We start from the raw sequence: 22,592 nt of genomic DNA, 5'->3' as shown, positions 1-22,592 counted from the left end.
ACAAGCTCGGATTGGGCTGAACTATTGCTAGGATTCGAGATACACATATTTTCTAAGATATCAATCCTTTTACCAATCTCTTCGACCGAATCTAGATTCTTCTCTCAGACTACTCTATCCCAATCCTTGGTCTCAATCTTAGCCATCATCAAAACTTGATTCATAACTTTTCCCTTATTAGCTTCACATATACCCTTAATTATTTCAAAAATAATAGGGTCATCAGCCCAATGATTGAACCATTTGAAAGGCATGTAGAACTTTTTTATCTTCCTATCTTTTAGCATGACAAGTTTATGATCAGATAAACTTCTAGGAAGAGTAAATTGCATCAATTGAGGGAACATACAAGTAATATCAATTGAAATTAAGATTCTATTGAGCCTGCTCGCAACCACATTCAAACCTCCCCTAAACCATGTAAACAAACTATCCGAAATTGAAACTTCTATCAAATCCCATCTAGAAATAAAGTCTTCAAAGATTCTCATTGCAGCCGAATGATCATGGCCACATGTTCTTTCCAAATCTGACCTAACTGTGTTGAAATCAGCCCCACAATGACAGGAATATTCAAATTTGCAATGACATCATTTAATTGCTCAAAAATATCAATTCTTTCACCTTGAACATTCGGGTCATAAACATCGATTAGTCCTATCTCCATATTATTCAGAACTAGCATACCTTTTAAAGCTACAATTCTCCTAAGAACTATTTGACTTCTCACATTGAACACATTTGAATCCCACATAGTAATAAGTCCTCTTGAAGCACCTTCAGTAGGCGCAAAAACTAGCTCCCTACATATCTTACCTTTTAGCCTTCTTTCTAAAGAAACATGAATTTCAACAACTTTAGATTCCTTAAACATAACCACACCATCTTTGTTCGATTCAATAACCCGACTGATATCTCTTAATTTTTCACTTTTCCCCAAACCTCTAATGTTCCAAGATAACACAGATATACCCATTTCCATGAAATTATAGAACACACAGAATGATGGATCAAACACTAATCAGTAACAATTTAAGTACTTACCCGACAGCTGAATCGACTCCAATCTCTCAAGCACCTCCTTTCTCGAATCTGAAAATTCCACACCCAAAGCCTCACCGACTGCTAAAGACGCCTCTGTTTTATTTGCTAAACCCGAATGACAGCCATGGTTTTCCCCACCAAGGATTCCACTTTGGATCAAAAGGGTTCTTGAATTTAGCGACACACACCGACCATTCACACTCATCTTTTTCCTTTTAAAGATATTGTTTTTCATGGAACCTCTTTCACTTACCCGATTCACCCCTTTTTTAACGGGTTTGACTATATTATCCTCAGATTAAATGAAGAATTCTTGTTTGTCCTTCAGAGCTTTTCCATTTCTATCAACACGTGTTTCAACCGTAAGAACGTCATCTAATGGTTTGAAAGAATACACCTCTTCAATTGGCACGTCCTGTAATCTTGAGCTGTTGGATATTGATTGGGTCATCCAAAATTGGTATGAATAACTATTTATTTCCATCAACCCAAAACTTTCATCAGCAGGCTGAAAAACTGGCCCAACATTTGATATAATCGGGACTTCATGGAGCCCCTCTTCTACAACTGCAATATTTTCCACGTTGATATCTACATGCAACGTTCTGTCTGCCAGCGTACCATTATCATACCTCTGACTCAACGAATCAAACTGAACTTCATCATTATGACCTTTTTCGGGACCAAAACCTTCGACACATTCCTCTTCAAACATTGGAACATCCACCGCTTCAGCATCAACTGTTTGCCACGCTCCGCCACCAGCCAATGAACCATCAATGAAGACTCTAACCTCTTCTTGGACCTCTATTTGAATTTCAATGATGAAAACACTTCCATTAATAATAATGGAAAATTTCTCTACTATAGTCGATTCATACTGGACTTCGAACAAGATCCTAGTTGCATCGAACCTGTCCCGATTGCTGGTTTATTCATCAATCGATATAACTTTACCCCACAAGCTACCTAGATCCTTAAAGAACTTATCACTCCATACTGTAAGAGGAACATCCTTCAGGATAACCCAGACTTTGGTTTTAATTTTATTCTCATAGCCTTCCATTAGTTCCAGCTCATCAAACCCAATCCTCTCTTCTTAACCAACATACCTGACGATCCTTTTCTTTCTTGAATTGGATAACCACCAGAAGCTCATGCCAAAGACTTACCTTCATATCAAAACCTTCAACTCTAAAGGTTGTTTGGATTATGTCTTCATTATACATACTTTTAATTTTTCCAACCAGGCAACTCTCTCTCCGCTGTAACTCTTTCTTAGGAATGAAAATGTTCTTACTTGTTGATTCACTAATTGGAGATTGACTTGAAGCTCTATCATCTGTAATATTAACATGAACAACATTGTCAGACCCGATTATTTTAAAAGTCTGATGAGTATCTTCATTTTCTTGTGACTTTCCATCTTCTTCCTGCAAACCTCCCAAGAACTTCCTTAAAGGACCTGGAATCCCTTAAAGATGGATTCCACACCTTTTTAACCGATCTATCAGCCTCAGCCCTCTTATATTTTACTTCTGACATTTTGTCATGATAAACTCTAATCCTGAAACCATCCATAATCCTACCATCCGCCCTACGAACAGCTGTGTTTGCTCCAGACTTGCTTTTAAACCTAACAAAAGAAAATGTAGATCCAACTGATTGCCTTTTGTTGCATCTGAACGCAATTAACACATGGATCACAACTCCATACACCTGAAACGCTTCCTTAGAGTTGACGGATGAATCCTTTTACTCACATTGTTGACAAAGACAAAATAACACTTGCGAACCCGAGCAGATCTCTCCAATTCTCCATACCTCCCTGAAGCTCTCTGACTGGACTCCATCTTCACTTTCGAAAAAATATTATTTTTTGTGTAGTGTTCTGACCCATTTGATCACCTGATTTCACATCTTTAGATATCGATAAAATCTAGAGATTTAATTTTTAGTATTCGAGATCATTCTAAAAGTCTTTATAGTCAATCCTAACGTCATACATAATATAGACATAAATAACACGTTTAAACATGTTTATAACATATTGGTGCAATAAAATATAAAATTTGTGTTCTAAGCATAACCGCTGTGAAAATCACAAAGTTGATAATGTGATGGGTGTGAGAATGAGAATGATTATATATATATATATATATGAGTAAACTATACGAGCCGAATCAAAACTTAAACGCATTTAGTTTCTTATATTATCGGTTCCTTCGGTTTAAATCCATGTGAATGTGTCAACACACATTTTTCGTCCTACTAGGATTCAAACTCCTAAAAATAGGATAGAATTTTAGGATTCAAACTCCTAAAGATATGATAGAATTTTGCTAGGATTCAAAAAATAGGATAGAATTTTATGATTTAAACTCCTAAAGATAGGATCCACAAGCACTATAAATAGCCATTGTAACTCACCATTGTAGGACACGATTTACACACAAAAACATAGAGGAAAGCACGGAAAGATACAAAGGCAAAACTATTGTAAAGGATTCGAAAAGGAAATAAAAGGTAGCATTTTCTTTTTTCTTTCTTTTGCATGTGCACGTTATTTTTCTTGAAATTTGGTTCGAATAACCCAAAATGTAGGTTGCGCCGATGACCAAAACGGGTGGGGTTTCGAAGTTTCGAACCTAGATCTACCCCGAGGCTTATTTTTTAAAACTGGTTTGATTTTCGGTTAAAGGAGGGGAAGAGCTTTTTAAAAATCTATATTAGTCCCTTTATTTATTATATGGATATTTTATTCATTTATTTTTATTATTCATGTTATTATTATTATATGTATATATATATATATATTAAATTATTTTCATTTATTTTTACTATATTATATACTTTATATATATATATATATATATATATATTTTCTTCATATATTTTTTTATACTTTTATATTATAATTATTATCTATCATATATTTTAATTATTTTATTTATATATATTTTTTATATTTTAATATTTTTATTTATTATTTTTTTTATTTACATATATATTATCTTTATTATTTATTATTTATTATTTTTTTATTTATTATTATTATTATTATTTTTTTAAACCTATTATTATTATTTTATCTTATTTCTTTTTCTTATTACTAAAGCCCCCACTTTCGGTGAATTGAGAGGGTATCTTTTCTATTTTTAAGTATTTGGTGTACATTATACTTTATTATATATATATATATATATATATATATATATATATATATATATATTATATTTTTCCTTTTTTCAAATATTACTATATACAATTATTACTTTACTATTTTTTTTTCTTATCTTACTTATTTATTTTATTTTTCCCTTGTATCTTATTTGTTTTCTTTACCTTGTTTATCTAACACATTTCTCATTTTTTTTTCAAATCAATCAAGGGTAAGTAATTAGGATCGAAACTTTACTTTTTAATTTAACTTGTCAATTTTCTTAATTAAGACAACTGGAAATTATGTAGTACCGAAAGGGCGGTTCAAGGGTGCTAATCCTTCCTTGACCGTAACCGACTCCCGAGCCCGACATATTTCTGGTAAGACGCAGATCAGGTAAGAAATAGGGTATCCGATCAACCCATTTATTTTTAAATAAATGATCGGTGGCGACTCCAATCCACATTTTTCAAGTCGAAGCCCAATTCTGGGGCCCAACCGAAAGACGATTACGACAGCTTGGCGACTCCACTGGGGACACAGGTAAGTGAGTCAGGCTAAGGTAATTTCCAGTTGTCTTTTTAACGAAAAGGGTAAGTTTAAATTTTAAGGTAACCTTTCGATCCTTATTGCTTACTTTTGATTATATTTTTTTTGAGTAAATAGTTGTACTAACCGTTTTCTCAATGATTTCAGCCCTTAAAGTCTTTTTTCATCTAAAGCTCTAAACCCGAGCTCTGAACCCATTTTAAATGGGGGTGAAAGCGACACATTCGTGTGAATTTATTCACCGCATATGCCTAGCAAGTAGCCTTCGGGATTCATATACCTTATGTCTTCGTGTGAATTTATTCTCTGCATAGACATAAGGGAATGTGTCCTCTCGAGTTTAACTTAGTCCACACAAGCTTGTAATAGGCTTAGGACTAAGGGTCTGGCAAGCCCAAGGGGCACCAGCAATGAGAACTCGGGTACCATTTTTTTAGAACCTAAACCGGGAGACGATGGAGAATTAGAGCCCACCCCAAAACCTCATTCCAAACCTTAGGCTGCTTTGATTTTATTTCATGCCTTACTTTCTGTTCAAAGCATGCGAACTAGACAAATATGCGGTTAGGATTTGTTTGAGATTAGCATGCGGGATAGAGATCATGTCCGGGTAGGAATAATAAGCATGTGGGGTAGATATCATGTGGGGTAGGACTTTCATTTTTATGATATTTTTTTATTTTTTTCACCTCACTAACTCTTTTCATCTTTCTTTTATTTTATTTTATTTTATTTTCATCACTTGCATCATAAAAGAGGTCATTGATCCACTAAAACATGTTTGTTAAACATGAATAATCTGCTTTAATGGACAGAGGGGTTGTAATACAAGAGATGAAAATACAGAGGACAGTCTACAGGGCGACTATGTGTCACATTCAATCCAAAAGACGTGGTACCCGCAATCGAAGAATATGTCACTTTGCTACATTGTAAAGGACTTCGAATGGATCGGAATTTACACTGAGCACACTAAAGTCAAATTTTTGAGAAGAGTAGGGGCAAGACGAGGAAAAAGTTACTGACCCGGAGATTCCTTTCAAAAACTATGAGAACAAGATGAATTCCAGAAACAAGTCGATAAGCTTCAGATGGAGGGCTTCAATGGCACTTTTGTTAGAAACAAGCTCGGCAGAAAGTGAAGGTCAGAGATGCAGTCCTTCGAGACCTTTTTTGGGGCAAACAGCTTGGCGCTTGCACATTTTAGCCAAAGGAGCCTGAACGGTTCGACAGGATATTCAACCGGTGACAGACGAATGCAGAAGACTAGTCAACATGTCAGAAGCTGTTAGGATATTTTTGTCTCTTAAAAGATAAAATACTTTTGTCCCCAATAAGGATTATTCATAATAACAGGCACATTTTTTGGATCAATGCCTCGAGCATTTCATGCATGATGCATCATGCATTTAGACATATTCTGCATTTTATTATTTTCCTTGCATTCGCATCAACTAACGGAAGAATGTCTCAATAAAGGAATAAATACTGGATACACCGCCTCAAGCGTTGGACACACATCATCTGCATAACATCCGCTTGAAAAAGAAAAGACAAATGGAGGCCAGAATCGCTCAAATCGAGGAGAACATGGCAAGACTACAAAAAGAACTGGAAGATAAGATGACTCAAAATAGTCAGAGTATTCTGGAGTCCATCAAGAAAAACCAGGAATCCTTGGTTGACCAAATAGTGGCCAAGTTATCATGTTTACAGCAAGCTAGTGTAGTAGGGGGAAGTCCCTCCGAAGGGGTAACCATATCACCAACCTCACAGGTGATTATGTCACCCGAGATCTTACCCAGACCACAAGAAAATTCTTCTGCTGTCAAAGGAAAAGAATCATCTGCTGTAAAGGTGCAAACTTCCAAAACTAATCCTGATAATCATCCGGGTGATTACAATATCCCGGATTTCAATGAAGATGACAAAGCGAAAAATATGGAAGAGAAAATCAGGATGATAGAAGATCGAATGAAGATGGTCCAATGGGACCATGATTATTATGGAGTGGACGCAAGAGAGTTGAGCCTGGTTCCAGATTTGGTGCTTCCACCAAAGTTTAAAGTTCCTGAGTTTGAGAAGTTCGATGGGAACAGCTGCCCATCATCCCATATCACTATGTTCTGTCGGAAGATGACAGGATATGGAGGGAATGATCAACTCCTGATCCACTGCTTTCAGGAGAGCCTATCTGGTTCATCTATCCGTTGGTACAATCAGCTCAGCCAAACTCACATCAAGACATGGAAAGATTTAGCCAAGTCTTTCCTAGAACAATATAAACATATCAATGATATGAGACCAGACCGGGTTATGCTGCAAAGCCTGGAAAAGAAGCACAACGAGAGTTTCCGACAATATGCACAACGATGGAGGGATTTGTCTGTGCAGGTTCATCCACCCTTGGATGAAAAAGAGACTAGAAAGTTGTTTATACAAACCCTGAAGACACCTTACTTCGGACACCTGGTGGCAATTACATATGGAGGTTTCTCAGATCTAGTTATGGCTGGTGAGATGATCGAGCTAGCTATAAAACAAGGAAAAATTGAGGGATATATCAACAATGTCAGCACCTACAACGCCAAAAAAGGTGTTACGATCTCAAGTCCAAAAACTGTTGCAGCTGTACCGTCTAGTACTTCTAAACAAACTCAGAGAGAACCAAGGAAAGAAAAGATTTGCATCAGTCCAATCCCAATGACATATGAGGAGTTACTCCCAACGCTAGTTGAGAAGAATCTTGTGACTCCAGTTCAATCCAAACCTAGAGAGGCCCCATATCCTGAAGGTCATGATATTAACGCCGTATGCAGCTATCATATTGGGAGCTCAGGACACACCACTGAGAATTGTGGGGCATTGAAACGTAAGGTCCAAGATTTGATCAATTCAGGGGCATTCACTTTCAATATGTAATTGGGCATTCTGATCGAGAGTCAGATGGGGCATCCGTCAGGAATTTTGTTGCATTATCAATCATATCATCTTGTTTGAACTTGTTTTTCTTTCGTACTTCTTATGCGTAAACATTTTTAAGTCACTTGACGTTTAAACATTTTAAATAAAATGCTTCCTTCTTAGGAAATGAACAAATTTTAATCTTGAATTCTTTGAATATCACCTTAATTAAAAACTGTTTAATAATTGATGTTTTAAAATCTTTGACAAATGACAAGATTGAACCCGGCAAAACAAATACCCCTTGGTCCTAATTTAAAAGATCATCAGATTACATGTTTTTTCTCTTTCCGAGCTAAGTTTTCTCTTCTCATGAAGAGTCCATCCAAGGTCTGGCATTCAGACATGCATTAAGAGCGAACAGAATGGGGCAACTAACACATGAGATTACAAAACTAATTGGTTTATACATTTGTTTATGACGTTCAGTGATGATAATGATCTTCATAGATGTAATAGTCGAGTAAGCAAATCTAGTTTAGGTCAGTTGTTTGGAAATTGAACTCTAAAGATGAGATCCCTTGACTTTCAAAAAACACCTAGACTATAACAGGTTCTTCTTGACAATCTTAAGAAATTAAATCCGTAAAGCTGAGCTATTCCACTAAGGCAATTGGTTATAGAGGAAACTCGAAAGCCCTGGCTTTATGAATAGATTATGTTCAAACTATGACACTGCTCGGACACTTGGCAATTCGGTGTTTTCTCCACTGCTTTTTTCAGGCCAAAGACTTTGTGATGAGACGAACCCTTCAGTGATTTGTCCCTCTAAAGCTGAGCTATTCCACTAAGGCAATTGGTTATAGAGGAAACTCGAAAGCCCTGGCTTTATGAATATATTACATTCAAACCATGACATTGCTCGGACACTTGGCAATTCGGTGTTTGATCCACTGCTTTTGTCAGGCCAAAGACTTTGCGATGAGATGAACCCTTTAGTTAAACATGATAAAAATGATTATAATAATAAGCTGTCCCTCTAAAGCAATTTGTTGAACGCCCCGACTTTATGGATTTGGCTAGCCAGACAATGGCAAAATAAATCAAATTTATCTAAAAAAGAAATTTTCGGTAATAATAGACTAAGGGAGTTGAGAAACACCTGTTATAGTCAAATTCACACGAGCACTCAAGAATTTCATTTTTAGACCGATATTTCTACACTACCTTTGTTAGAAGAGCTTACGAAACTTGAACAAATGGAAGATTTCAGAGAACTGAAACAGAAGTGTTCTGAAAGGTCTAGTCATTGATTATGCTAGTTGTGTCATTTTGTTCGCCTCCGATCAAAATACCAAATCAAGAAAAAGGGGCATGCCATGATCTTCACGATAACCAAATCGATGAAACAAACCCACCTCTAAACCAACTTTTCGATCTTGATATTTGTCAAAGATTTGCAGCTATCAAAGATTAAAAGAGTGTTTGATTCTTTTGATATCCAATGAACTCATGTTTTATGATTTGCTTCAATTGTGAAACCTAGAAAGAGGTAACATTTTCAAAACGTTCCTTTTGATATTTTTCAAAATTTTGAAAATTCGAAAGAAGAAAAGCATGTTCAAACAAGATAAGTTCTCTGGAAGCATATCTTGGAATTCAACAAATAATCGCTCCGAAGCTCAAGATCGAAAATGAGGCAAAGGAAACCATTTTTGGGGCAAAATTTGATAGGGGAAGGAAAAATTGTCTTGAGGTCTGCAAGAGTACACCCTGGTGGAAATGAAGACAAACTGAGTCAGAGATAGAATGAAGACTACACAAGGAACCATTCCCCTCACATCTCAACATATACATCAACATGTACATACATGATATATGAAATTTGCATCTTTGCATTCATCATCATGAGCAATAAAAACCTTGATTTTGTTTTCCTCTCTTGAGGGCAAATTCAACAGTAAATAAATTTCATCTTGGCATACATCAAACATCCATCATCATGATAGTTACATCCCGATACATTTTACAGATCTTTCAGGAGAAGATGGGATTGTCTTGCTTAAGACAGTCTCATTTAATGCAGATGATTATCTCACTTGAGATTGTTTTTCTTATAACAGACTTTGTCTCACTTAAGACTGTTTTACTCGAAAGAATATTTATTTCCCTCAAGATTGTTTTTCTTAAAACAAGATTTTATCTCGCTTGAGATAGTTTCCCTCGAAACAGAAAGTTTTGTCTCACTTGAGACAGTTTCTCTTTAAACATAAACATTGAAAACATTTCCCTTGAAATGAATTTTGTCTCTCTTGAGATAGTTTCCCTTGAAACAAAATTTTGTCTCCCTTGAGACAGTTTCTCTTGAGACATAAACATTTCCCTTGAAATGAATTTTGTCTCTCTTGAGATAGTTTCCCTTGAAACAAATTTTGCCTCCTTTGAGACAGTTTCTATTGAAACATAAACTTTGAAAACAGTTTCCCTTGAAACAAAATCTTTGAATATGTTTTACATTAAACAAATTTCGTCTCTCTTGAGACAGTTTCTCTTGAAACAAATTTTGTCTCTCTTAAGACATGTTTTTCTTAAAACAAAATTTTGTCTCCCTTGAGACAGTTTCTCTTGAAACATCAATCCTTGAATATGTTTTTTTGTGTCACCCTTGATACAGTTTCTCTTGAAACACAAAAAGAAACCTTTGAAATTGTTTCTCTTGAAACACAAAAAACCTTTGAAAATGTTTCTCTGGAAACACAAAACCTTTGAGATTGTTTCCCTTGAAACAAATTTCGTCTCCCTTGAGACAGTTTCTCTTGAAACACAAAATCTTTGAGTTTATTTCCCTTAAAACAAATTTTGTCTCCCTTGAGGCCGTTTCTCATGAAACAACATATATCTTTAAGATTGTTTCCCTTGAAACGAATTCTGTCTTTTTTAAGACAACTTCTCTTGAAGCATCATTTAAACCGTTACACTCAGCTCAGGCACATACTTGAGATGGTCGAGAAGCATTTCTCAAATCAAAAATAGAATGTGCTCATCAAATTTGAACATTTGAAGAATTCAAGATCAGGGATCAAAATTTGAAGATTCAAGAATCAAGATTCCAGACAGGCAACTAGAGATCGAGATTTCTCTCCAGAGCCCCAAGATAACATATGTTGCATATGCATTTTAGGCACACCTAAGAGCATTGCATCCATAGCATCACATATATGCATAACTTTTTCAGGTTTTAGCTAGAGTCAATTTCAACTTCGCGGCGAATGATATTGACCTCAAAGCGACACAATTTGCTCGAGAGTGGATTTCAACTTCACGACGAAGGATATCTAGCTCGAAGCCAAACTTCATAATAAAGGGGTCTCCACGGTTTCAACTTCACGGCGAAGGGAATTGTGTCCACCCGCAACATACAATACTTGGATTTCAACTTCACGACGAAGGATATTCAAGTCAAGGCTCAACTTCACAACGAAGGGGCCATCTGCGATTTCAACTCCACGACGGAGGATATCGTGGCACTCGAGACAACACAAGTTCAACTTCACAATGAAGGGACGACTGGTTGTCAACAAACAACTTCTCAATTTCAGAGCCAATTTCAACTTCACAACGAAGAATATTGGACTCCAGACAACGCAAGTTCAACTTCACGGCGAAGGGACCGTTGCCTGTCAACAACAACTTCTCAATTTCAGAGCCAATTTCAACTTCACAACGAAGGATATTGGACTCCAGACAACGCAAGTTCAACTTCACGACGAAGGGACCGCTGCTTGTCAACAACAACTTCTTAATTTCAGAGCCAATTTCAACTTCACAACAAAGGATATTGGACTTCAGACAACGCAAGTTCAACTTCACGACGAAGGGACCGCTGCTTGTCAACAACAACTTCCCAATCTCAGAGCCAATTTCAACTTCACAACGAAGGATATTGGACTCCATACAATGCAAGTTCAACTTCACGACGAAGGGACCGCTGCTTGTCAACAACAACTTCCCAATCTCAGAGCCAATTTCAATTTCACAACGAAGGATATTGGATTCCAGACAACGCAAGTTCAACTTCACGACGAATGGACCGCTGCTTGTCAACAAAATTTCATTCAGATTCAATTTCAACTTCACAACGAAGGATATTGGACTCGAGACAACACAAGTTCAACTTCACAACGAAGGGACGACTGCTTGTCAACAAACAATTTCCCGGTTCCAGAGCCAATTTCAACTTCACGACGGAGGATATTAGACTTGGAACAATGCTACTTACTTGGATTTCAACTTCACGACGAAGGATATCCAACTCAAAGAAGGATTATTTTCCATCAAAATTGTCGAGTTCGACTCCATTCAGCTCGATGACACATCAATCGCACTACTTTCCGGTTGCAGTCGAGGTTTTCAAGTCGAGGAGAGGACCTGGGTTAGCCGTGCCTTAGTGACAAGCAAACATTTTCAAACAACATAGCTTAAGTCAAGAAAAAGCTATCTGTCAATGAAGATTTCTCAGTTCTATTCTGATCCAAGGTCTTTAAACCGAGAAGAAGACCGAAGGGTAACGGGAAGCCACGTGCTGATTCAAATTCCGAACTACGGCTTTAATTTCATATCATTTCAAGATGAACTCGACTTCACGATGGAGGAGTCATCCGTAACTCAATTCGACATGGAGTTATTGAAACATCAGAGTTAATTTTCAACTCCACTGAACGAAAAGTGTGTCTTTTAATCTTTGCCCTATCCCCGTTACACGACTATGGGCAAAGAGGGGCAGCTGTCAACACACATTTTTCGTCCTACTAGGATTCAAACTCCTAAAAATAGGATAGAATTTTAGGATTCAAACTCCTAAAGATATGATAGAATTTTGCTAGGATTCAAAAAATAGGATAGAATTTTATGATTTAAACTCCTAAAGATAGGATCCACAAGCACTATAAATATCCATTGTAACTCACCATTGTAGGACACGATTTACACACAAAAACATAGAGGAAAGCACGGAAAGATACAAAGGCAAAACTATTGTAAAGGATTCGAAAAGGAAATAAAAGGTAGCATTTTCTTTTTTCTTTCTTTTGCATGTGCACGTTATTTTTCTTGAAATTTGGTTCGAATAACCCAAAACGTAGGTTGCGCCGATGACCAAAACGGGTGGGGTTTCAAAGTTTCGAACCTAGATCTACCCCGAGGCTTATTTTTAAAAACTGGTTTGATTTTCGGTTAAAGGAGGGGAAGAGCTTTTTAAAAATCTATATTAGTCCATTTATTTATTATATGGATATTTTATTCATTTATTTTTATTATTCATGTTATTATTATTATATGTATATATATATATATTAAATTATTTTCATTTATTTTTTACTATATTTTACTATATATATATATATATATATATATATATATTTCTTTAATATTTTACTTATAAGTCTAATATTACTATCTATATATATTGTAATTATCTTTATCTAGTCATATATTTTTTATACTTTTAATAGTTTATTTATATACCTATTATTAATATATATATATTCTTAATTATTTTTATTTGATTATTTTTTTTATTTACGTAATATATCTTATAACTTTATATATATATTTTTTATTATTTTCCTTTTTTTATTTATTATTATTATATTATTTTTTAAAAAACCTTGTGTCTTTATCATTATTATTATTAAACATTATATTATATACTACTAACCTAGAGGGTCCATTTTTTGTCTTATTTCTTACTAAAGCCCCCACTTTCGGTGAATTGAGAGGGTATCTTTTCTATTTTTAAGTATTTGGTGTACATATATAGCTTATTTATTTTATTAATACTTTGATATATATATATATATATATATATATATATATATATATATTTCCTTTTTTCAAATATTACTATATACAATTATTACTTTACTATTTTTTTTCTTATCTTACTTATTTATTTTATTTTTCCCTTGTATCTTATTTGTTTTCTTTACCTTGTTTATCTAACACATTTCTCATTTTTTTTTTCAAATCAATCAAGGGTAAGTAATTAGGATCGAAACTTTACTTTTTAATTTAACTTGTCATTTTTCTTAATTAAGACAACTGGAAATTATGTAGTACCGAAAGGGCGGTTCAAGGGTGCTAATCATTCCTTGACCGTAACCGACTCCCGAGCCCGACATATTTCTGGTAAGACGCAGATCAGGTAAGAAATAGGGTATCCGATCAACCCATTTATTTTTAAATAAATGATCGGTGGCTACTCCAATCCACATTTTTCAAGTCGAAGCCCAATTCTGGGGCCCAACCGAGAGACGGTTGCGACAGAATGAAAAACCAATGTGGGTCATAAAAAATATGCACTTTGTCTTCACCGCCTTCCATATATGTCATATGCTTTGCTTTATTTTGGAAGACTATTAAAGACAGAAAATGCAGAGTATCGACGACCTTAAAACATTTTAAATGGCTGCCAACAAATAATTCATCATGTTAGAAACTTGGCAATGAAAAGTGAAGATAGAAGAAGAGAGCTTGAAGGTCTTGAGCTTTTCAAAGACCCATGTCATTGACCCATTTTTCACAAGTATCAAGATCTATGTCATTGACTATTAAGGACACAAGCACAGATTCTGTAATGTGAGAGTTATTTGAGACTTAAGAATTTAACTCAACTTTCAATTGCCATGGAAGTGCAGTTTATTCCTTAGGGTAAAGAAAATATAAGCCAAGGACCTCTAAAGGGGAGACGAAAGAAGATACGATCGACCCTTGGCTCAATTGTAACAGCTCTAAAAATGACTGAAAATTTTCTCTACAAAAGATATTAACTGCTATCTGTGAAATTCCGGTTCTGGTGTCTGATTTTCCAAAAGAAAAAGGATTAGATATGCATATATGATAATCCATTATTATTTAAAATGTGACTGATGATGTGATAGATAAACTAAATTGATTTTTTTATTATTGAATTTCAAGTGTGATATTGATTTTTTTCTAAACGTTCATGATTTATTTGATGTTTTAGAAAAAAAATAAAAAATATTTTTAATTTAAAATATTTAACCTGATTTTTATTTATATAAACAGGAACTCGTTCATCCTATATAAATTTTATTTTATACATTTACCTCTAATTATCTTCGACTCTATAAAAAATAAAATTTAAAAGTTATAAAATTAAAATTTATGCATAAATGATCATAAAATGTATAATTAAAAACTAATAAGAAAATAATTATACAATTAAGATTATTTTTATTGTCTTTAATATTTTTTTATTTTTTATTTTTAAAGGAATAGAAATTTGTCTCTATAAAACAAAAATAAAATAAAACTCATATTAAAATTGATATGTATAAACATAACAATATATTTATACTACTAAATAAGTAAAATTCACATTAGAATTTGTCTTTAAATTAAACATTTTTAATCATTATGGTTAATATATATATATATATATATATTTAATTTTTTAGTAATTTGATTTTTATTTTTAATTTTTATATATTTGTATAGTTTAAATTAAAAATTTAAAAATATTTTTTTAAAAAATCAAATAATCTCTTGAATTAAAAAAATTAATTTGACACTTGAACTCGACCAAAAAACCAATTTAGTTCATTTGTTACATAAACAGTCATGTCGTCAATCATCGTGGATTGCCATGTCAGCATCGAAATCGTCAACAATGAAAATCGTTTATCAAAATGCCACATTGGATACAAAAAATTACGAGGACCACATATTGGTTTTTTTTGAAGTACAAGGGACTCACGTGCCCTTTTTTGTTATATATAATGGAAGGCATATGAACATTATAAAATACATAAAAAGGAAACAACTAACAATTTCTATCAACAAGTATTAATAAAAAGTTCATCAATGAACATAATTGCAGAAAGAGTGCACACACCTAATATATACATATAATCAAACAATGGGGTAGTTCACAGCATAATAACAATGGAACGCCTAAGCTAAGCTGAAGGCATCCAGATGGCAAAAACGCTATCAAGTATGTATTGCGTACAAAACATCAAGGTTCCTAGAAAGCGTCGAATGATTCCGGCGTCGGCGTCCATGTGAAGAGTGTTGAAAATTAAAGAACAAGTTGGGCTGCTAAGTAGCAGCCGGCTGCTAAAACAAATTGGGGAGGGGGGCTGCCCAAAATATTTTTATTTTTAATTACAATATTAGTCCCTAAGATTTAACTATAAATACCCTAGCTCATTTAGCTTCAAAATCATCCCAAAATCTTCCAGTTCTCTCTCAAGTGTGTTTTGTAAACACTTGTAATTTTTCTCTTCAGTAAAAGATCTGCAGCAGTCCGGAGACATAAGCACAATTGACTGAACTCCGTTATCAATTTTTCGGGTATTATTTTTCCGCTTTTATTTCGTATTCTCACTAATCTGGCTATAGGGAAATTACTTGTTCTCGTTATTTCCTAACAACTGGTATCATGAGCTTTTGGTTGTGAATTTTGCCAATTTTTCTGCGAGGTTACTATTCACGTGAATAGTGAATTTCGTGAATAGTGAAATTTTGTCGGCGATACGAATTTGTCGACGGAGGTGTTCAAATACACGGCAGTTCGCAGAAATTGTCAAAAACGATTCAAAGAAGCCAGATTCGAGTGGGAGCGATGGCTGCAGATGAAGGGAAGGTGAAAATTGAAAAGTTCGATGGTGCGGACTTTGGCTTTTGGAAGATGCAGATCGAAGATTTTCTGTACCAGAAAAATCTATATCAACCCCTCTCAGGAAAGCAACCAGAGGGCATGAAGGATGAAGATTGGGCTCTTCTCGACAGACAAGCCCTCGGAGTTATCCGACTGACGTTATCCCGCAATGTTGCTTTCAACATAGCAAAGGAAAAGACCACGGCGGGTCTTATGGCGGCTCTCTCCAGTATGTATGAGAAGCCATCGGCCTCAAACAAAGTTCATTTGATGAGGCGATTATTCAATTTGCGGATGACGGAAGGGGCATCGGTGGCACAACACCTAAATGAACTCAACACAATCACAACCCAGTTGAGTTCAGTGGAAATTGAGTTCGATGATGAAGTTCGAGCTTTAATTTTCTTATCATCTCTACCAGATAGTTGGAATGCTACTGTTACAGCAGTCAGTAGCTCGTCGGGAAACAGCAAATTGAAATTCGACGATGTTCGGGATCTGGTATTGAGTGAAGAAATTCGACGGAGAGAATCGGGTGAAGCGTCAACCTCCTCAGCCTTGCACACGGAGTCTAGAGGAAGAACTTCAGAAAGATATTCAAATCGTGGCAGATCAAAATCCAGACGGGAAAAATCCAGAACGGGAAAGAAAGATTTTACCTGTTATAATTGTGGCAAGAAAGGTCACTTTAAAAGAGATTGCCGAGTACTGAAGAAAGATACCAGTGCACAGGAATCTGCCAATGTGACAGAGGAGACAGGTGATGCCATGATTTTAAGCGTCAACAGTCTGATTGAATCATGGATTTTGGATTCAGGGGCATCTTTCCACTCCACGCCATGCCAAGAAATCATGGAGAACTATGTCAGTGGTGATTTTGGGAATGTTCATCTTGCTGATGATGAAACTTTGAAGACCGTCGGAAAAGGAGACATCCGACTAAAGCTGCCAAACCAGACCACCTGGAAGCTGACAGGAGTGAGACATATTCCTAGTCTCAAAAGAAATTTGATTTCTGTAGGACAACTTGATGGAGAAGGATACAGTACAACTTTTTCAGGCTGTGAATGGAAGATTACCAAAGGAGTACTCGTCATTGCTCATGGTAAGAAGACTGGTACTCTCTATGTAACCTCAAATTTAGAGAATATCATTGCAGTAGCAGATGCTGATGGAAAATCAAACCTATGGCACCAAAGGCTTGGTCATATGAGCGAGAAAGGAATGAAGATACTTCTGTCAAAAGGGAAGCTGTCGGATCTAAAGAATGTAGATGTCGGACTATGCGAGGATTGCATCTTTGGCAAACAAAAGAAAGTCAGTTTTACAAAGATTGGCAAGACTCCCAAGGCAGAAAGGTTAGAATTGGTTCATATTGATGTATGGGGACCATCCCCAGTTTCATGTCTTGCAGGCTCACTATATTATGTCACATTCATCGATGATTCAACAAGGAAGGTATGGGTTTATTTTTTGAAGAAGAAATCAGAAGTCTTCGATACCTTCAGAAAATGGAAGGCCATGGTGGAAAATGAGACTGGTTTGAAAGTCAAGCGGTTGAGGTTTGATAATGGAGGAGAGTACAGAGATAATAGATTCAGAGATTTCTGCGCAAACAATGGGATCAAGATGGAGACAACAGTTCCCATAACACCGCAGCAGAATGGCGTAGCAGAGCGCATGAACAGAACTCTGAATGAACGTGCCAGAAGCATGAGAATACATGCCGGATTGCCCAAATTTCTATGGGCTGAAGCTATCAACACTGCAGCTTACCTGATCAACCGTAGGCCCTCAGTTCCTTTGGATGGCGGAATACCAGAGGAAGCTTGGAGCAAGAAAGAAATAAACCTTTCACACTTAAGAGTGTTTGGTTGTATTTCTTATGTACACATAAACTTTATTGAAAGAAGTAAACTTGATGCTAAGTCCAACAAATGTGCCTTTGTTGGTTATGGCGGTGATGAGTTCGGTTACCGGTTTTGGGACTATGAAAATCGGAAGATCATCAGAAGCAGAGATGTCATTTTCAATGAGAATGTGATGTACAAAGACAGGTCAACCGCAGAATCAAGTAATACCGAAGTTGAAACAAAGGAATTTGCTGAGTTCGAGGAGATTTCTGGAAATGATGTTCAGATCAGTCCTGAAGTAGTTCAAGAGGAAGAACCAGGCACACCAGAACTGAGACGCTCCTCCAGAATTCCTAAACCAACCCAACATTATTCGCCTTCTTTGCACTACTTGTTGCTGACTGACAATGGTGAACCAGAGTGCTATGATGAAGCAATGCAAGTGGAGGATTCAGTCAAGTGGGAGTCTTCCATGAAAGATGAGATGGACTCGCTTATGTCAAATCAGACATGTGAATTAGCTGAATTACCACCAGGCAAGAAAGCGCTCCACAACAAGTGGATTTACAGGATCAAAGAAGAGCATGATGGGAGCAAACGCTACAAAGCAAGATTGGTAGTCAAAGGTTTTCAGCAAAAAGAAGGTATTGACTACAATGAAATTTTCTCTCCAGTCGTAAAACTGTCTACAATCAGACTGGTGTTGTAGCTGCAGAGAATTTACATCTTGAGCAGTTAGATGTAAAGACAGCTTTCCTTCATGGTGATTTGGAGGAAGAAATCTATATGAGGCAGCCATAAGGATTCATAGAGGCAGGAAAGAAAAACCTGGTATGCAGGTTGAAGAAGAGCTTGTATGGTTTAAAACAAGCTCCTAGACAGTGGTACAAGAAGTTCGATAGTTTCATGGGTAGCAGTGGTTTTACCAGATGCCAAGCAGATCATTGTTGCTACATCAAGAGGTTCGACAATAGCTTCATTATTTTATTGTTGTACGTTGATGACATGCTCGTTGCAGGCTCAAACATGCAAGAGATCATAAACTTGAAGCAAAAATTGTCAAAGCAGTTTGCTATGAAGGATCTGGGCGCTGCAAAGCAGATTCTTGGGATGAGGATCAAGAGAGGCACAAAGTCAGGGACTTTGATGTTATCACAGGCTGAGTACATCAATAAAGTACTCTCCAGGTTCAACATGCAAGATGCTAAACCAGTAAGTACACCTTTAGGTGTTCATTTCAGACTCTCCAAAGAACAGTCACCAAAGAAGAAGGAAGAACGTGCACACATGGTGAAGGTGCCGTATGCCTCAGCAATTGGAAGTCTAATTTATGCCATGGTTTGTACCAGACCAGATATTGCTCAAGCAGTGGGAGCTGTTAGCAGGTACATGAATAATCCGGGAAAAGTACACTGGGAAGCAGTCAAATGGATCCTCAGATATCTGCGGGGTACTACAAACAAAGCACTTTGTTTCAAAGGTGGAGATACGATACTAACAGGCTATGTAGATGCTGACTTAGCCAGAAATGTCGACATCAGAAGGAGCACTACAGGGTATGTCTATACTCTAGGAGGAACCGCAGTGAGTTGGGTTTCTCAACTACAGAAGATAGTTGCTCTCTCCACAACTGAAGCAGAATATGTCGTTGTTACGGAAGCTAGCAAGGCGATGGTTTGGCTCCAAAGTTTCTTGGATGAGTTAGGTAAGAAACAAGAAAACAATGTCTTGTATTGCGACAGTCAAAGTGCTATCCATCTAGCGAAGAATCCGTCTTTTCATTCCAGGACGAAGCCCATATAATTGTAATATCATTTTATCCGGTCTCTTCTGGAAGATGGGATTTTGAAACTTGAAAAGATCAGTGGAGCTCAAAATCCAGCAGACATATTAACAAAGACGGTAACTACGGACAAACTGAAGTTGTGTTCAGCTTCAGTTGGCATGCTAGAATAAAAGACCAGAAATACTGCTGCATCGATCGAGGTGTGAAGACAGATTGAAATCAGTCTTCAAGTGGGAGATTGTTGAAAATTAAAGAACAAGTTGGGCTGCTAAGTAGCAGCCGGCTGCTAAAACAAATTGGGGAGGGGGGCTGCCCAAAATATTTTTATTTTTAATTACAATATTAGTCCCTAAGTTTTAACTATAAATACCCTAGCTCATTTAGCTTCAAAATCATCCCAAAATCTTACAGTTCTCTCTCAAGTGTGTTTTGTAAACACTTGTAATTTTTCTCTTCAGTAAAAGATCTGCAGCAGTCCGGAGACGTAAACACAATTGACTGAACTCCGTTATCAATTTTTCGGGGTATTATTTTTCCGCTTTTATTTCGTATTCTCACTAATCTGGCTATAGGGAAATTACTTGTTCTCGTTATATTTCCTAACAAAGAGCTTTACGCATCTGGGTTCGATACTTTATTTCCGCCATGGTTAGGTGAACAGTTTTGCTGAAAAGTACTAGGTACATCAGCAACAACTTGTAACAACAAAAAACCAACTAAGATGAAAAGATTCAAGTATGACCAAGTTGTGGTCGGGGATAAGATGGTCATGGAGCAGAAGTAGGAGATGATCAACAAATAGAGTGGGAGGGCGAGCAATAGGAAAAGTCAAAAACTTGAGAGGAGGAACACTGTTAGCAGCTCCGTTAACCCGAATGTTGCGAGGTTTAAAAACCAAAACAAAGTATAGAACTGAGGGTTCATGATGGTCATACTGGCTTCCCTCGTTTCCTTACCGAAAATGAATCTAATAGTGGAATTGCCCGAGGGGGAACTGTTATCGTCTTGCCAAACACCGCCGGGTGGGCTTAATGACGATTGGTAGATTACTGTAATAACCAGAACCATAACACCTAGCATTGTGTCGATCATGTCGACGACATACTGTTCCTCGTACGGTCTCCAACTACTCTTATTATCTCAAAAAGTACTTCTTTCAACTGCTTAATCTTGTTATCACCTTCGTCACACATGTCGATGTTCACCCCTTCTCGTTTGAACCGTCAAACCTTCCGAGTTCTTTAGCTTTTACGTCTAACCAACGATGGGACTCTAACAACAGTTTTAATGCCTGAATCATTAAGGGTATATGAACTCGGATCATTAATGGAAAGGAAATGCTATTTTTAGCTACATGAACAAATAGAATTGCGTATACCTCATGTTGTCTATTCATAGCCGCAATGTGCAACACATTGTTGTTATCGTTGTCTTTCCGGTCCACCAATTTCCTTTTGAAGGCGAAGATACTACCATGAGTATGATGGGTCCTTTGAAGCCATCCGATTAGGAGGTTAAAAGCTTCGATCTGGTCTTTGGTCAAAGCACGATGTAAAGCAGTCTCATCTCGAACCGTCACATCTTCGATGCAGCAGGGGCAAGCTTCAAGAAACTCGACTAAAAGCCTCGAGTTCCTGGTTGCAACTACGTAATGGAAAGGAGTCATCCCTTCCCTTCCTTTGACACGGCCGAGGTCTTTATCGATCTTCAACAGTCGAAGCACTAGCTCGGTTCCACCGTTCATGGAAGCCAAGTGCATCAGGCTAAACCCGTCTCGGTTCAGCATCCTGGCGAACGAAGGCTTCAACAGTCATGTTTGTAACATTTGATAGATAATTATTTTAGTTTTTATTTTAATTTTTTTGAATGTTTTATTTTCGGACAAAAAATTTCAACTTGTAGAAAAAAAATTAGTTAACAAACGGTTAACACTCTAAAATAAGAGTCTTTTTGTCTTAAAATGAGACGTTGGGATCAAAATACTAAAATTGTAATATGGGCCAAGGAGACTATTTAATCAAATATTAGTATTTTTTATCTTAAAATGAAACACTAAGAGTCACAATACTAAAAAAAATAGAAATCAACATAATTATTTGATCGACGTTAAGAATATTTGTTTTATATTATTCCTCTTCTTTTAGAGAAGATGAATTATATCGAAGCAAAATTGAGTATTGATAACCTACAAATTAATTTTTTTTACATATTCTCTCAGTTTATATATATATATATATATATATATATATGCAGCACCTTGCAAATCATCTAAATTCACAAACATGTCATAGTACATTGGCATACATACAAACATATACATATACATATGCATATGCATATGCATATGCATATGCACATATTTAGGCATCAATATCTCCACTCTGCGATTCGTCTTCTTCCTTATTTTGATGGCCACATCTCGTGGGTTGAATTTCCCACAAACGCTAACCCTACATTGCTTCTTCTCTATCAGATGTGTTTCCAACTCTACACACACATAATGTCAAAAAAATATCTCTCAAGTTCGAATATTAAATAGTTATTTTTTATTTCTAAACATTTTTATAGAACACTTTGATCCTAATATTTCATTTTAGGACAAGTGTCTCT

The 22,592-nt window shown here is 36.1% G+C and overlaps 1 protein-coding gene across 1 annotated transcript; it reads right to left on the bottom strand.

The window, feature by feature from the left end:
• Positions 1–21,183: 21,183 nt before the first annotated feature.
• LOC120209366 (ankyrin repeat-containing protein BDA1-like) lies at positions 21,184–21,768 on the bottom strand. Its single transcript, XM_039208400.1, has 2 exons — positions 21,361–21,768; positions 21,184–21,273 (listed from the first exon to the last, which is right to left on the bottom strand). Exons 1-2 carry the CDS (start codon positions 21,766–21,768, stop codon positions 21,184–21,186), a joined length of 498 nt encoding a protein of 165 aa, XP_039064331.1.
• Positions 21,769–22,592: the final 824 nt, after the last annotated feature.

Source organism: Hibiscus syriacus, unplaced genomic scaffold, assembly GCF_006381635.1.
Source record: "Hibiscus syriacus cultivar Baekdansim isolate YM2019G1 unplaced genomic scaffold, ASM638163v2 tig00018827_pilon, whole genome shotgun sequence".
In the NCBI taxonomy this organism is placed as follows: Eukaryota; Viridiplantae; Streptophyta; class Magnoliopsida; order Malvales; family Malvaceae; genus Hibiscus; species Hibiscus syriacus.
The sequence above is the reverse complement of the archived record's forward strand: the minus strand, read 5'-3'. Positions and strand labels throughout refer to the sequence as shown.